Source organism: Equus przewalskii, chromosome 18 (genome assembly GCF_037783145.1).
Source record: "Equus przewalskii isolate Varuska chromosome 18, EquPr2, whole genome shotgun sequence".
Taxonomy (NCBI): domain Eukaryota; kingdom Metazoa; phylum Chordata; class Mammalia; order Perissodactyla; family Equidae; genus Equus; species Equus przewalskii.
The window spans coordinates 32,883,275-32,899,580 of record NC_091848.1 but is presented as its reverse complement, the minus strand read 5'-3'; the positions used below and the strand labels follow the sequence as shown (position 1 = coordinate 32,899,580).

Below are 16,306 nucleotides of genomic sequence, written 5' to 3'. Positions count from 1 at the left end.
CACAGGATGGGGGGGAAAGGGGGTGGGTGGGTCGGTGGGCAGGGGTGGACCCCTGGTCCCAGTTCCCACCCCAGGAACAGCCTACTAGGAACTTTCTAGGACCTGGTGGATGCCCTTGGGGTCCCAAAGTTGCCAAGCCAGTGACCTTTGCTGGATTTTGGCCCCCTTCGGGATCTGTTCATGGGAACAGGTCAGGGTCATTTGGTAATCTTCAGAGGCCTTGCCCTGGGTTCTCTCCTCCTGTCCTGTGACCTTGGTGACATTCCGGGAATGCTCAGGCCACGTGAGGGGAGGAACCACTGCCTGGAACTTTGATTAGTGCTGGCACTGCTGGGTTCACGCTGACCACAGACCACAGCAGACACCCTTCTGCTCCCCAGGAAGAGCCAGGGCAGCCGGTCCCCGCCCACTCAGCCCCCCACGGTAGGCCTCCCGGGGTCACTAAAGGGCTCTTGGGTCTGTGGGGCTGTGGGGGGAATCTGGCCTGGGGTCCCAGCTGGGGACAGGAGAGGGACTGGCCACTTCTCCCAGGCTTCAGAGTGTGTCCCCAGCTTCAGGCAGGCTGCAGCACCCGTGTTCCGCTGTCCTGGGAGGAGAAGCCCCTGAGGTACTCAGGCAAGGCGGTGTGGGCTCAGGCAGAGGCAGGTCACAGTAGAAAGGTTCTGAGAGAAAGGTGACCTGGTCCTTGTGCCAGGGCGCTCAGAGTGAATGGTAGGGATAAGCTGGGTGACCGTACATCCAGATTTGCCTGGTCCTGCCCTAGTTTATGCCTGTCATCCTGGCATAATTATTAATAGCTCCCCTTTTCATCCCCAAAAGTTTAGATGATAAAGTATATGGATGCTCTAGGAATAAAACATGTATGTAGCTACCTTTTATTGAGCATTTACTATTTGCCAGACGCTGTTAAGTGCTTTATATTTACTATCTAATTCAGCATATTTATCATCCAATTAGTATCATCCAATACTAATTTTAACCCGAAGAGATAGGGTTATAATTATGGATGGGGAAATTGAGGCTTAGAGAGATGGAGTGACCCGCCCAAGCCCACGCAGCTAGTAGGTAGCAGTGTCAGAATTTGGGCCAGCAGAGCCCAAGCTCTTCCGCACTCTGCTAGGCAGGATGAAAAGTTCTGAGATGCAGGGTCATGAAAGCCACAAACCTATTCTGTTCAATTCAGCACACAGGGCTGTGCTCAGGCCTGTGCCAGGTGCTGGGTGCACAGCCGGATACAGAGATGCTGTGGGCAGTAGGACCCGGGGCTCACAGTCACGTGGGTGCAACCAACTAGAATACAGAGCAGAAAGGCCCAGTGTTCAACAGAGGACATAGTGACCTGCAAGATCCAAAGGAGGCGCCGTGAAGGAAGGCTTCCTGGGGGAAGTGTGACTTGTGCTGGCCTGGGAGGGTAGGTAGAATGGGGACAGGTAGCAACAGGTAAAGGTTGACATGGGCATGCTAAAGTGGAAGGGACTGTGTACGTGAACGCTAGAGGTGGGGCCCTGTGGGGAGCGTTTGAAGAAAGGATCGGGCCCAGTTCACAGCCTCCTCTTATTTCAGAATGTTACCTATCTTCTTGAATGCCCGGACAGCTGATAGACAAGCTCGCTTGAGCTTCTGCAACATAATTGCAAGGAAAGAGAGAAATCGGCAAGCCTCTATTATATACTTGGACCTCTGCTGCATGTTTTACACAATTATGTCAATTTTTACAATTACTTTCAAGCTTATTACAAAGTGATACCTGTTTATTATTTAAAAAAATGTGGAAAATATATGATTAGGCAAAAGGAAAAAAATTAAATCACTCACAATTCTATTTTTCTGACATAACCACTGCAAATATTTTGTATATGATCTTCTATTATGTTTTTATGCACAAATATTCCTTAAAGGTGGAAACTTAGCATTTTGGGACTCAATATGTTTCATTTAAGGTATTGCAAATATCTTGTCAATAAATACCTATATTTACAATATAATTTTAAAGACAGCAGAGAAGGGCTGGCCCCATGGCAGAGTGGTTAAGTTCACATGCTCCACTTCTGCAGCCCGGGGGTTTTGCCAATTCGGATCCTGGGCGCAGACATGGCACTGCTCATCAGGCCATGCTGAGGTGGCATCCCACATGCCACAACTAGAAGGACCCACAACTAAAAATACACAACTATGTACCAGGGGGCTTTGGGGAGAAGAAGAAAAAGATCGGCAACAGATGTTAGCTCAGGTGCCAATCTTTATATATAAAAAAAGTAGTAATAGCAATTGAAAAAAAAAGACAACAGAGAATGTTTCCATTACATCCGTGTAGCATTTAACTGGTCCCTCATGTTGGACATTTAGGTTGTTTCTGTTTTTTCGCTATAACCCTGTTACTATGATCTGTCTCTACTCCCAACACTGATGACACCAAATGTGTGGGTTTTTCCACGAAGCAATTCTCTAGTTCTCTGTGGACACCAACTGAGTGTCCTACAGGTCAATTCAATTCTGATACTAGCTGCCTGGAGTTAGTGTAGACCCCATAGGTTAAGGGCTCAGTCCAACAAGACTGTCCCTAGTGAACTTCAGAGCCAATTTCAAGGGCAGTCATGCGTCGCATAACGATGTTTCATCAACAACGGACGGCATATGTGATGGTGGTTCCATACGATTCACACCATGTAGCCTCAGTGGTCAGTAGGCTATCCCATCTAGGTTTGTGTAAGTACAGTCTATGACGTTCGCACAATGACGACATCGCCTAACGTTGCGTTTCTCAGGACATATCCCGTTGTTAGCTGACGCCTGACTATAGTGGGTTCCTCGGTTATGTGCATGTCTGTCTGACTACAGATTGGAGGTTCCCATGACCCCCTCCTCAAGTCTGATAATTTGCTATAATGGCTCACAGAACTGAAGGAAATACTTTACTAACTATTACCGGTTTATTATAAAGGATATTGAAAAGGATCCAAACGAACAGCCAGCCAGATGAAGAGGTATGCACAGGGCAAAGTCTGCAAGGACTGCAAGATCAGGAACTTTGGTTCCTATGGAGTTTGGGGTGTGCCACCCTCCCAGCATGTGGATTCGCCTGCCAACCCAGAAGCTCTCAAACCCCCCTTAGTTTGGGGTTTCCATGGGGGCTCCACTACACGTGCATGATTGATTAAATCATTGGCCATTGGTGATTAGCTCAATCCCATCTCCATCTCCCCTCCCTGGAGGAGGTGGCTGGGGTGGGGCTGAAAGTTCTAGCTGTCCAGTCACATGGTTGCATCCTCAGCAACCAGCCTCTATCCTGAAGCTCTTAGGGACCCATCGAGTCACTTCATTGATGTAAACTCAGGTGTGGGTTGAAAGGGGCTTATTATAAATAACAAAATCTGCTCCTCTCACTCCCATCACTCAGGAATTCCAAGGGTTTTAGGAGCTCTGTGCCAGGGACCAGGATGAAGACAAAATATATATTTCTTATAACATCGCAATATCAGAAACCCAATACTAGTTATCTCGCTTCATGGCCACAATAACCCTAACAATGCTGTAATTTAGGTATTATTATTATTATTGTTCTCAATTGATCAACGTGGAGCTGGGACTCTGAGGGGTTACTTCTCTGCCTGGGACCCCCTGGGCAGCAGTGGGGTAGGGCTGTCCGGGGAGGGGCATGGGCAGGAGCCCAGCCCAGGCCTGACCGCCTCAGCTACTTGGCTTGTTTTCAGGGGTTGAGAGGAAAGGAAACTGAGGTCCTGGGAGCAAGTAGGTCCTTCCCGGGGACGCGGATGAAGCAGTCAGGGGCTCTGACTGAGCCTCAGAGTCTCCTCTTCTCGCTCACAGATGTGCTGGAGCCCAAAGGGCAAAATCCAGTGCTGGTGGCGAGGCAGATGCTGATGCAGGCAGCCCCAACTCATAAACAGCAGTCCCCTGAGGTTGGGGCCGGGGCTCTGGGTTCTGGGCTCTGGTTGCCCTCAGGAAGGAGCGAGGGTTGGCTCTGTGGTGGATGACAGACTGGCTCGGGGCACACACAGAAATATACTAACCCAAAGCAATTTGAGAAGAGGAAAGAGTCCATTTACAACCAGTCAACTGAAAAAAAAAAAAAAAAAAAAATAAGGCCGAGACTTCCTTGGCTTCCGAAAGCATGGAATGTTTTTGTGGGCATTTGCTGGTCTCTTCCCAAATGCAGAAGTGGTTTCCCAGATGAGAAGCAGGAATTTGGCTGCCCCACTGTCCCTGCTGGTGCCAGCATCCACCATGCTGGGGCAGGGGCACTTCCCATCCAGAATCTCCCAGGAGCCTGCTCTGGAGGGTGGGTCGGGGAAGGGGCCCGAGACCAGGGCATCCTGGCCAGAGCCATCCCAATCTGTGCTTCACTAAACCAGGGAGGAAACAATTACACGTCTCCCTTGACTGGGAGGAAAGAGCCAGAAAAAGTGCTGGAGAGAAGCATCTCGCTGGTCCACAAGTGGGGCTGTTGGATGATCTCATCGGTTTTTCCATAGCTAACCTCCGTGACTACAGATCCGGGGCTGCCCTGAGCTCCAAGAAACCAGGATCACTAGTGTTGCTGAGCGCCTTTTCTGTGCCAGGCTCTGGGCTTGGAGCTTTCCACTCATTTTCTCATTCAATCCTCAGAACAACCCCGTGAGGAAGGTGGTATTGAAGCTCGCTGTTTTGAAGATGAGGAAATTGAAGTACAGAGAGGTTAAGGAACTCAGCCGAAGCCACACAGCTAATAAGGGATGGAGACAGGATTTGAACCCAAACCGTCTGACTCCAGAGCACAAATTCTTAGCCATTCTAGAGGGATGTGAGCATGAGTTGGGCTGGGAGTGGATGAGTTGGAAATTATCAGTGTTCCACACCCTTACCATGGGTACCATCCCCTGTTTCTTCCTGCCCCAGGAGATTGGGGCAAGTGAGGTCTTCCTCTGAACTTTAGGGGCCCTGTTCTGGACTGCCTCCCACCATGACATCCCCAGGGGGTGAGAAGTTTGAAAGACCAAAGGGACATGCCCATCCAGAGGTGTGCCCCATTTCAAACCATGCTTCAGGTACCCAGAACCCAGGGCTTGCGTGCATTGCGGCCCCAGGTCCATTGTCCCTAGGCTGACCACATCATGGAAGTGCACGCCCTTAGGCATGTGGGGTGCCAGGGGACAGCTGCAGGTGGGGTCTCTATTCACAGTACCAGAGGGAGACAGGTGGGAAAAGAAGGGGACAGACACTGAGCAAGGTCCCCTTGTGTATGTTCCCCCTGGGTCCTGCAAATGTGAGGAGCGGGCCCGCCCACCCCCACCCATTCTGCTGTGGAGGTGCAGAAGCCGTGTGGTGTCCCAGCCAGTACCTTGCCGAGAGCTCAGGCCCTTCGGACTGATCCTGGCCCCTTGCTTCCTAGCTGCATGCCCGTGGACCAGTCGCTGTGGCTCTGGGAGCCCTGGTTCCCCTGTTGTGGGCACTTGTAGATTTGCCCTGAGGATCAAGATGTCTGTGCAAGAGCCTTGGGACCTGGCAGGCAGGAGCAGCCCCCTCAGCTGAGCCCCCCACATCAGAGAGGATCCCCCACCTCCCCTGCCCGCCTGAGCCTCAGTCAATTTGTCTACAGTTGATTTTCTGTGCCACCCAAGCCACAGGTTTGATTCAAGTTCTGAATTCTCGAGTCACTTCCTTTGTTGGAAACTTCTGAAGCACATTATTTCCAAATGACAGTGGATTCAAATTAGAGGCACAGGCCAAGGGGAAGGGAGGACGCCTCCTGAGGTTGGCCCAGTTGGTGAGGCCCATGCTCCACCTGAGCCTTTGACTTTCCTGTCACAATGCACTTCCCACTTTGGTCCCAGCTTTCCTGGCAGAAGTGATGGGAAAACCCGGAGGTCTGGGTTCTAACCCAGGCCCCACTGCAGACACCTGGTGCTCCTTGCCTTACGAGGAAGCTAGCTAGATGGTCTCTAGGGCCACATGTCCATTCTAGTGGTTTGTTTCTGGAAACAGCCTTTGAGAACCAAGGACCAAAGGGTTAGCAAGGAAGGGGACTGGCACATTGATAACATGGCGTGTTAACAACAAGAATTACTCCCCTTACTCTTGGGAGGAGGATTTGAGGCCACTCTCACGGCCAGGCTGGTGGTCATTTACTCAGGGCTTGAATCATTCCAGGGAAGGGCAGCTCTGCCCGGCAAGCTGCTCATCCCAGCCGTGGAGTGTCCAGCTCCGCAAACCGTAACCAGCTCACGGTAAGTCGACCCTGCGCTGCAGGCTGAGTACACAGCTGAGGACGCCTATCTTCTCGCAAGAAGGACAGTCATGAAAACCCGTCATTTCGAAGGACTATGCTAGGTGCTAAGATGGAGAAACATACCCACGACGCCTTATTCCTGGGGTCAGGGAAGGCTTCTGTGTGCATCCGACAAGCGCAAGGGAGGCACACACTTTCTCAGGGAGAAACTGTCCCTTCTCTATTGATCAGGCAGAAAAAATTCCTGGAAAAACTGAGAGTTAATGAGTGTCTGAATGGGAGGAGGCTTTTGTAAGCACCCTGTTTGCGTGGAGCCCTTGGGCCTCAAGCGGCATCTTGTGAAGGAGGAGGCAGCCAGCAGAGGGCAGCAGAGAGGCAGCCAGCAAAGCGTGTTGGGGTCAAGATTCCCCAACATGGATCCCAATCGTGAGATCTTACTGAGAGAGAAATTGAGAAAAACTAGGGTTATGTTGTGTGAGGGTTTTATTTCTTTCCTGCTTTCTTTCTTTTTTCTTTTTTGCAGGAAAAGATTCACCCTAACATCTATGGCCAATCTTCCTCTTTTTTTTTTTTTTGTTTCCTCCACAAAGCCTGGGGTGCATGGTTGTATATTCTATTTTAAGTCCTTCTGGTTCTTCTCTGTCAGCCACGTGGCCGCTGACAGATGGGTGGTGTGGTTCCACGCCCGGGAACGAACCCAGGCTGTGAATGAGTGAGAGCGCCGAACTTTAACCACGAGTGCGTCAGGGCTGGCTTTCTTTTTGCTTCTTTCCTTCCTTTTTTCTTTCTACCTTTCTTTCTCTCTCTCTCTGTTCTTCTCTCTCTCCCTCCTTCTTTCTTTTTCTTCTTCTTTTTTTTTTTTTTTGGTAAAGCCAAATGTATTCTATCTAAAATTCTTCCTCCTTTTTTGTGTTCAAATAACCTTTTTGGTAATGATGGTGGCTGGCAACCTTTAACAATGGTTAACATAGTTTGTGATTTGCTCACACTGTCAGACACTCATCCAACACAGTGTTATTTACGCTTACTCACTGAATCCTCACAATGACCCTCACGTGGTAAGCACTATTATTATCCCCATTTTACAGATAAGGAAATTAAAGCACAGGCAGATTAAGTAACATGCCCAGGGCCACACAGCTAGAACGTGATGCAGCTGGGATTCAGACTCATAGAACTCGAACCACTACAAGCCATGGAAATGATGACATGGGTGAGAGCAGAAGTGGCCTGGCGGGGGGCATATCCCCTAATGGGGCGACCATCCCCATTTAGTCTTGTCATGTGGGAATGTGAGCCCAGTGCCTCGAACTCATCCTGAAATCTGGACTTTTAAGGTGATATTTCTCAATTTTTACGTTTTGGCTAGTGGTTCATATACAACAACTGAGCAATAAACAAAACACACTTGTCAATTGCATCACCAATTTGTGGCCTGTGGATGGATGCTGGCATTTTTTTTTTTTTAAATTAACGTTTAGTAAACTAAAAACCTGGTCCCCTTTCCTTATTTAAAACAATAACCAAACCCCAAAAACCTACTGGTCTGTGGTATTCCCGCATCTGGGACACTCCGGCCCGTGCAACGTTGGGAAGTTCCATGGGCTCCATGGGGGGCCCAGGAGAGTGTGTGGGCAGCAGAACTGAGGAGCCGGCAGCCTCATTTCAAGATAAGAGCTGGTCTTGTCCCTGCTTTCTCCCTCCGCGGATGTGCAAAGAGCAGATGGTAAGATCTCCTCCTAATTAGGCTCTGGAATGTGCTGAGATTTGGAAATGCAGGAAGAGTTATGGTTTAAAAATTTCCAACTCAGGAATAATCTGCCCATATTTTATATATTATCTTAAAAATTCCACATTACCCATGGTCTCCTTTTATAGCTCTCTCCCATGCCTTTTTGTCTCATTTCCACCTCTTTCTCCAGTCTGGAAAGAACATGGGGAAGTCCGAGAGACCTGGGTCTCGGTCCTGCCACTAACCTGCAGGGTGACCGTGCACAGACCAAGTGACATCCTCGCTGTCGAAGGTCAGAACCCTGGTCCCACTGACCTCGCGAGGCTGCTGTGAGGCGGTATGAATGCAGCTATTAAAAACAGAAACTGCTGCCCAAATGAGTGGGCTCCCTGATGGAGCTCATCCCCGTCTTCTGGCTCTCCATCCGGTCTGCTGGTCACCCTGCCCGCTGCCCTTGATAAAGGTGCCGCTTCTGTTTTCTCTTCCCACTCGGATGTAGGAGATGCTGCCTGGAGCCTGGCTGTGCTGGGCCTGCCTCCTGCTGGTGGCCAGGCTCACCCAGCCCTGCCCTGTGGGGTGTGACTGCTTCGACCGGGAGGTGTTCTGCTCCGATGAGGAGCTGGCTGCCATCCCGCAGGACATCCCGCCACATGCCACAGACATCGTCTTCGTGGAGACCTCGTTCACCACGGTGGGGGCCAGGGCCTTTGGCGGCATCCCCAACCTGACCAAGGTGGTCTTCCTCAACACCAAGCTCCGTCACTTCGGGCCAGATGCCTTCGGGGGGCTGCCCAGGCTCGAGGACCTGGAGATCACGGGCAGCGGCTTTTCCAACCTCAGCACCGACATCTTCTCCAACCTGACCTCACTGAGCAAGTTCACCCTCAACTTCAACACGCTGGAGGCTCTGCCTGAGAGCTTCTTCTGCCACATGGATGCCCTGGAGTCCCTTCAGCTGCAGGGCAACCGGCTCCAGACCCTGCCTGGGAGGCTCTTCCAGCCTCTGAAACATCTGAAGACCCTCAACCTCGCTCAGAACCTCCTGGTCCAGCTGCCCGAGAAGCTGTTCAACCCCCTGAGCAGCCTGCAGACCCTGAGGCTGAGTGACAACGCGCTCTCCAGCCTGCCCCAGGGTGTGTTTGGCAAACTGGGCAGCCTACGGGAGCTCTTCCTGGATGGCAACTCCATCAAAGAGCTGCCCTCCGAAGTGTTCTCACAGCTCTTCCGCCTGGAGAAGCTGTGGCTGCAGCAGAATACCATCGGGCACCTGCCCCTCTCCATCTTCTCCTCCCTGGGCAACCTGACCTTCCTAAACTTGCAGGGGAACGCGCTGCGGATGCTGCCCGCCGGCCTCTTTGCCCATACCCCAGGCCTGGTCGGCCTGTCCCTGTCCTACAACCAGCTGGAGACTGTCGCCGAGGGAGCCTTTGCCAACCTGTCCAGCCTCAGTTCCCTTACGCTCTCGCACAACGCCATCACCCATCTCCCGGCCGGCGTTTTCAGGGACCTGGGGGAGCTGATCAAGCTCTACCTGGGCAGCAACAACCTGACGGCCTTGCACCCAGCCCTGTTCCAGAACCTGTCCAAGCTTGAGCTGCTCAGTCTCTCCAGGAACCTCCTGACCATGCTCCCGGAGGGCATCTTCGACACCAACTACAACCTGTTCAATGTTGCCCTGCACGGTAACCCCTGGCAGTGTGACTGCCACCTGGCCTACCTTTTCAGCTGGCTGCAGCAGTACAGCGACCTGCTCTTCAACATCCAGACCTACTGTGCGGGCCCTGCCTACCTGAAGGGCCAGGTGGTGCCCGCCTTGAAGGAGGAGCTGCTGGTGTGCCCTGTCACCTGGGACCACTTGGGCTTCCAGGCCCCAAACCTGGAGGACAGGGAGCCAGGGGGCAGCTGGGACCTGGCTGTGGAGGAAAGGGCAGCCCGGAGCCGGTGTACCTACAGCAACCCCGAGGGCACTGTGGTGCTCGCTTGTGATGAGGTCCAGTGTCGCTGGTTGAACATCCAGCTGTCTCCTAGGCAGCGCTCGGGCTCCCCGGGACTGATGTACAATGCCAGTCAGGAGTGGGACTTGAAGTCGCGCTGCGGCTCTGTGAGGCTCACTGTGTCTATCGAGGCTTGGGCAGGGGAGCCCTAGATGCAGGCCAGACAGAGCCGTGAGCCAGGGCAGATGGCCTCCGGGCCTGACCCGGAGGGAGGTGGGGCGGAGGGGCAGCCGAAGCTTTGGTTTTTCTTTAGATGCTTGGGACCTAGTTCTGTCTTCAAGGTGGAGGAGGTGGAGGCGGCCACTCCACCACCAGAGTCCCCTCCTCCTCCCCTTCCTTCATTACTCCGTCTCAAAGTCTGAGGCCTGACAAGGCCTTCCCCGAGCTTTGCAAAGCACCCGTTAAACTGGCTCATGTTCTGGAGAATAAAATAACGTCTCTCCCCTGGTGTTTTTCTGTTATTTAATAACCACCTCCCTCATCCCCACCCTGAAGTTCCAACCCTGAGCTTCCATCCCACCACTCTTCCAATTCTACAAAATGGAGGCTACCCTCTCGTGACATCCAGTCCAAAAGCCGAACGTCTGTTTTTATTTCTCTCCCTAGAAATCCATTTTTAGTTGCTATAGAGAAAAAAAGGAGACAATAGAAGTAGAGGTGACCAGACGGATTAGGGGCAGGGGTTTGACTTTGGTGTGTGGGGAACTCATGTCATTAGCGTCCCCCTCCAGGGCTGTGTCCAGGAGACATCAAGATGAGGTGGTGCCTTGGGAAGCGAACCGCCAGCTGTCTGGCTGTCATTACACTAAACCCCAGAGTGGGAGCTGTGGCTCTGCCTGTTCAGCAGACAAGATGGCTGCTCCATGAGGAGAAGGGAAAGCACTGAGGAGAGAGGAGGGGAGGACAGTGGGCTGGGTGGGCTGGACGGACACGCTTCAGCTCTTAGCTTCTCACAGCAGCTGACTCTGTGGGCCGCTCACTCACTCAAACGGTTCTGCCTTGGTTTTCAGAACACCACTCTCTGACCCAACCTTGGCCGCTCTTTCTATCTTCCCCAGCCACCTCTTCCATGCTGGGCTCCTGGGGGTTTGCTGTCACTTGTCCTCCCTGGGTAATCCCATGCGTGCCCCTGGAGTCAGTTGCCACCTCTACCCTGATGAGCTCCAAATTTCCATCTTGGCTCAGGTCGTCTTGGCTCCCTGCAGAGATATCTGCCTGCTCAGCAGCTCTGTGTTCTATTGTCACAGCCACAAACATGTCTCAACCAAACTCTGTCCCCAACTCCTCCGGGATTCCCACCCAGCAAATTGTCAAGCCCAGGAGTTTGGTAGTGTTCTCCAATCTCTCTTCCCCCTTAATGGCTAGCCAGTCAATGAAGGCTTCTGAATATCCCTCTATTCCTCCTCTCCCATCCTGGCCTCGGGAAGCTTCTGGTCTCCCTGGACCGAACCATCACACAGCCTCCCTCCTGGTCGCCCTGTCTGCAGTGCTGGGGTGGGAGCGGGAGAAATGACTCAGATGGATAGCAGGCTCTTCGGGCACTCACCATCTGGTGGGAGAGATCAGACAAGGGCACATGGGACCAAAACACCAGCATGCAGGCGTGAGTGCTGGGCAAGCGCTGGGGAATTCAGGGGAGGTGGAGGCCTGGGCTAGCTAGCACAGACCTGAGGGAAGGCTGCATTTGATCCCGGGCCTCGAGGGGCAACAGGCCGAGCAGGGAGGGCACTAGAGATGTGAGCAAGAAGAGGGTGAGCTGAAGGATGGAGAAAAGCAAGCAGGTGAGATCAGGGCCCCGGAGGTCTGGAGCAGGCTACTGGTGGAAGCAGGGAGAAGGAAAGCCAGCTGGAGGGAGAGTCCGCAAGGCCTCAAAGGGCCGAGTGAGAAGTCTGCATATTTATTAAGGAGGCCCTGGCAGTTACTGAGGGACTTTCTGCAGGGCAGCGCCATGCTCCTGGCTGTGCTTTAGAGCGCTGGGTGAGTGAAGTCTGAGGAGAGCAAGAGGCAGGGAAGGCAGTGAGGACTCTTGCCTGGCTTGAGACGTGAGCCGCAAGGGCCAAGGACTCTAAGGAAATAGAATGAACAGGTTTCAGCATCCGAACAGCACACGCAGATGGATTAAAGGACCGAGATGTGACTTACAGAAACGCAAATTCGAACGATGCCGGCATCACTGGACTGGGCTTGGCAAGGGCGCTGAGTGGGTGGGGCTGGAAGATGAGGGTGAGGGAGGAGCCTGGAGTGACTCTCAGGTTTCTCTCCTGGGTGGCGCAGAGGACACTGAAGCCGTTAACCAAGGGCAGGGGCGGGTTTGGGGGAAGGGAGCAAGATGCCAGCTTTAAACAAGGAAGTCCAACTTCTCTCTCATCTCCAGTGATGCCCTTTACAAAAACACGCTTCCCGAGCCTCAAATCTATTGAATTCTAAGGTGATGGAAGTTAGTTTGGCAGATTCACCAAAGGAATAGACTCTCCCAAATTCATTTGGTTCCATTCCCAGAAGCATTTGGTTTAAGAATACTTTTGACGACATCTTTTCAAGGTTGGGGAACTTTGCCTCCTCAGAAAGGCTGAGGCCCTGAGGGACTGAGGGTTCTGTCTCTCCGGTCCCCAGACTTGTGCTTTCACCGCCAAAACCCAAGGCTGGGCTGCCTCAGGCTGCTGGCTTCCGTCTGGGTGTGACAACCCCTATCTGGGGGAAGGATTGCCATGCCCAGAACATAGCAGGCGCTGCACAGATCTCCAGCAATTGAATGCCTCTCTGAGCTACAGCTCGTGGTCCAGAGTCATGTGTCTACTGCCGGGGATAAAGGAATACGATAATTGAGCAGATATTTCTCTTAATTACATTTCCCCCCAAACATAACTCTTTATTAAGTTAAAATATAATTTCTCTCTGTGCTGAATGGTGTTGAGGAAGGTGCGCTGGCCGATAGCCAGGCCTTGTGTGGTCCGGGCAAGCGGCTGGCTCTCCCTTTCCGGTTGGCTAGGTGAGACCAGAGTCGCTGTGCTCTGTGGGTAGGATTGCCAGATTTAGCAAATAAACATACTCGTGTTACATGGGACGCACTTATACGAACAACCTATAGGTAGTCTGTCTGAAATTCAGATCTAACTGGGTGCCCAGCATTTTATCTGGTGACCCAATCACCTGATGAAGGCGGGAACCAATGGGGTGTGCGAGGTGGGAAGGGAGTGGATGGTTCTGGGGGCCGAGCCTGCAGTGATGGAAGTCCTGACGACTGAGGGCGCCACTAGAGTCTTGAGGTGGGAGCTGACAGAAAGCAGGAGGCGCTGAGCATCGCACCAGCTTAGACTGAGGTCAGCAGACAGAGGCAGCTCTGAGGGTGCTGTGTGCCCCAGGGGTCCTTCTGTCCAGCTGCCTGTGTCCTTGGGGGGTGGTCCAGTCTAATGCAGCAGTAGAGTTTTTGTGGGTTCTGGAATAGAAATCAGGACACTTGGCTCCCTTCCTCCTTGACATTCAGTCTTTGGCAAATCTTGGCTCCTCTCTGGGCCTCAGTTTCCTCATATAACAAGGAGATTGGTTCTCAGCGCTGATTGAACCCTAGAATCACCTGGGGAGGTTAAAAAAACAAGAACAGGTGCCTGGACCCAGCTTCCAGAGATCCTGACTCGGATGGCCTGCGGGAGACCCAGGGTCAGTGATTCTAATGCTCAGCCAGGGTTTGGGCTCGGTTTTGCCCAGGTGCAGGTCTCAGCACCGTCTGTAGCGAGCCAGGGTGTGGAGCAAATGCTAGCCTTGTCACTCCCGGCAGGAGTAACGCTCTGGACGAATTCAGAAACCAAACAAACTGCAAGGCAGTGTATAAAAATATTTCATAGTTTTTCTTCTTCTTGGTAATTTTTATTTTACCATCCTCAGTGCTCCCAGTAGATTCTGAAGAAGCAAGAAACTGGGTGCACAATGCCTTGTTTCCGGTGGTACCAGGATGGCTAAGCCATTTCAGAGCACCTCCTTCCGGCAGGCGGGGCTGCCTGCTCCACGCCTTGAATGCTCCACACATCTCCAGTGGCTCCCTTCCTTGCCAGCACTGTGACCTTGGGCAAGTTACAGAAGCTCTCTGTGCCTCAGTTTCCTCATCCATACTGTTTAACACGGGGGTAATAGTACCCAACTCATGGTATCATTGGTGAAGAGAAAATAAATGCCTTCGTGTAAAGTATCCCAAACAATGGTACATAGTAAGTTCTCAAAAAATGTTATCTATCATTATTCTTCTTTCTAGAGAAGTGTAGGTGGGTGTGGGGGAAGGCAAGAACTGGCCAATTGTTTGGCCACCACATTTGTTTTTTTTTTTTTTTGGAGGAAGATTAGCCCTGAGCTAACTACTGCCAATCCTCCTCTTTTTGCTGAGGAAGCCTGGCCCTGAGGTAACATCCATGCCCATCTTCCTCTACTTTATACATGGGACGCCTACCACAGCATGGCTTTTTGCCAAGCGGTGCCATATCTGCACCCGGGATCCGGGCCGGCGAATCCGGGGCTGGGGAGAAGCTGAACATGCGAACTTAACCACTGTGCCACCGGGCTGGCCCCGCCACCACATTTGTTTTGCGGGTTCCCATTGGTGTTTCCATGTCAGTATTGTATTGTTTGGGAAGATTGGAAATGCTGTTTACGAAATTGTTCAGTGCTAACAGTGGGTATCGGAAAACTGGACGGGGCTGCTAAAAGTGAGGCAATTCACCTCAAGTCAATAATAAATTCTCTCTCCCTCTGGGTTTTCAGCTTCTCTCCATCTCTGGTGCATCTGCAGAATTTCATTTGGCATTTCACGTAGCTGCCAATGTCCCGATTCTGGGGCTCGGGGCGCCCCCTTGTGGCGAAATGGAAGAACGGCTTTCTGTACTGGGAGCGACCGAGCGGCGCGGCCTCCCGCGGCTGAGCCTGGTGGCGCGGGGCGCCGCGCTTTACTCCCAGGAAGTCACAGCCGGGGGCCCCCAAAAGGGACCATGGAGCACATGACTTGGTGGCTCAGGGGACGCTCCCTGTCAGGCAGGAGGAGGTGCCGAGGATTCTGTGTCCTGCAACTCCAAAAAAGTGCCTATCCTCTCGGTGCCGGTGCCCCAGGGTGGCAGAGGCTGAGCACCCACCCGGAGACGCCGCCACCTCGTGGCGTTCGGACACGCTGCAGGGTTCCAGGTCGTCCCAGTGATGCCGCGTGTCCTGCACGGTGGGACACTCCGGCACGACAGTGACTCGTTCTGCGTCTCCCACGACCTCCAAACGGGCCGCCACACGCCGCGGCCTTGGGTGGAAATCGTGTTAATAATCCCCGCAGAGCCTCGACTCGTTTACGCACAAAGCTGTCCAAGCCGTTGTTTTTTGCACGCTTTTAGTTTTCCGGGACCGCCCCTTACCATAGACATTCTGGAAAGACTGTGCTTGGTTTTCTTTGGAACGTTATCGAGGGTCGTTCAGCATTTTGGATAGTCTTTCCCCCTTGGCCATGCTTAACCCCTATTTCAAAAAGTGAAGTATAATCAAAAAGCAATTTCTCTTAAATCCGCTCTTTTCTCTAAGTAGGTGAAAGCCCCTGCCTATTTCATCTTCTCAGGTGAAGTCTTCTCCAAGTATTTTCACGTGGAAATGAATATTATCTTCTTATAAACTACCTTTTATTTCTAATGTATTACAGTTAGAACATTTCATGTTTAAAGTCTCTGTGAGGTTTGATTATATTGTCTGCGACATTTGTTTCAGGAGACTGAAGGGGGTGTTGTGGATTATTGCTATCAAAGGGGTGTTGGATCTGCCATCATCCCGAGCTGCTCTTCCAAAGTAACAAAAGGTAGATGTCAGGGTCGCCAGAGAAATGAACAAGCAGGCTAGAGAGAGCCAAGGGGAGATTTATTATAGGAATCAGCTCATGCAATTATGCAGGCTGAGAAGTCCTGCATTCTGCCATCTGCAAACTGAGAGCTAGAAAGGTCAGTGGTGTAATTCTGTCTCAGTGGGAGAACCAGGAGCTCCGATGTCCAAGGGCAGGAGAAATGGATGTCTCAGCTCCTGCAAAGAGAGCAAATTCGCCTTCCTCCACCTTTTTGTTTTATTCAGGCCCTCAACGGGTTGGGTGATGCCCATCCACATTGGTGAGGAATGATCTTCACTCTGCCTACTGACTCAGATGCTCACCACTTGAGGAAACACCCTCAGAGACACACCCAGAAATGTTTTACCAGCTATCTGTGCATCACTCAGTCCCGTCCAGTTGACACATAAAATTAGCCATCACCATCTTCATTCTTTTTTTTGTTATATATGTTTCAGATGTACAGCATATTTCAGCCTCTCTATACACTGCCAAGTGCTCACCACCACCAGCCCAGTTATCAT

At 52.0% G+C, this 16,306-nt stretch overlaps 1 protein-coding gene across 10 annotated transcripts; it reads left to right on the top strand.

Moving 5' to 3' along the window:
* On the top strand, positions 1-10,397 carry CPN2 (carboxypeptidase N subunit 2). 10 transcript variants are annotated; one of them, XM_070582562.1, is made up of 5 exons: positions 327-423; positions 2,942-2,984; positions 6,747-7,949; positions 8,146-8,247; positions 8,455-10,397. In XM_070582562.1, exon 5 carries the CDS (start codon positions 8,458-8,460, stop codon positions 10,099-10,101), a length of 1,644 nt encoding a protein of 547 aa, XP_070438663.1. In that variant the 5' UTR covers positions 327-423; positions 2,942-2,984; positions 6,747-7,949; positions 8,146-8,247; positions 8,455-8,457; the 3' UTR covers positions 10,102-10,397. The 10 variants fall into 10 exon arrangements, with proteins under 10 accessions (XP_070438658.1, XP_070438657.1, XP_070438662.1 ...); XM_070582561.1 differs by lacking the exon at positions 2,942-2,984 and having other exon boundaries at positions 288-423; XM_070582555.1 differs by lacking the exon at positions 8,146-8,247.
* The last annotated feature ends 5,909 nt before the right edge of the window (positions 10,398-16,306 follow it).

Bases quoted from the DNA above. Each gene is read 5' to 3' on its own strand.
- CPN2 (XM_070582554.1), top strand. From the start codon at position 7,824: ATGGGCTCCATGGGGGGCCCAGGAGAGTGTGTGGGCAGCAGAACTGAG. The intron at 7,950-8,454 runs GTAAGATCTCCT...ACTCGGATGTAG, and splicing joins GGATGTGCAAAGAGCAGATG to GAGATGCTGCCTGGAGCCTG.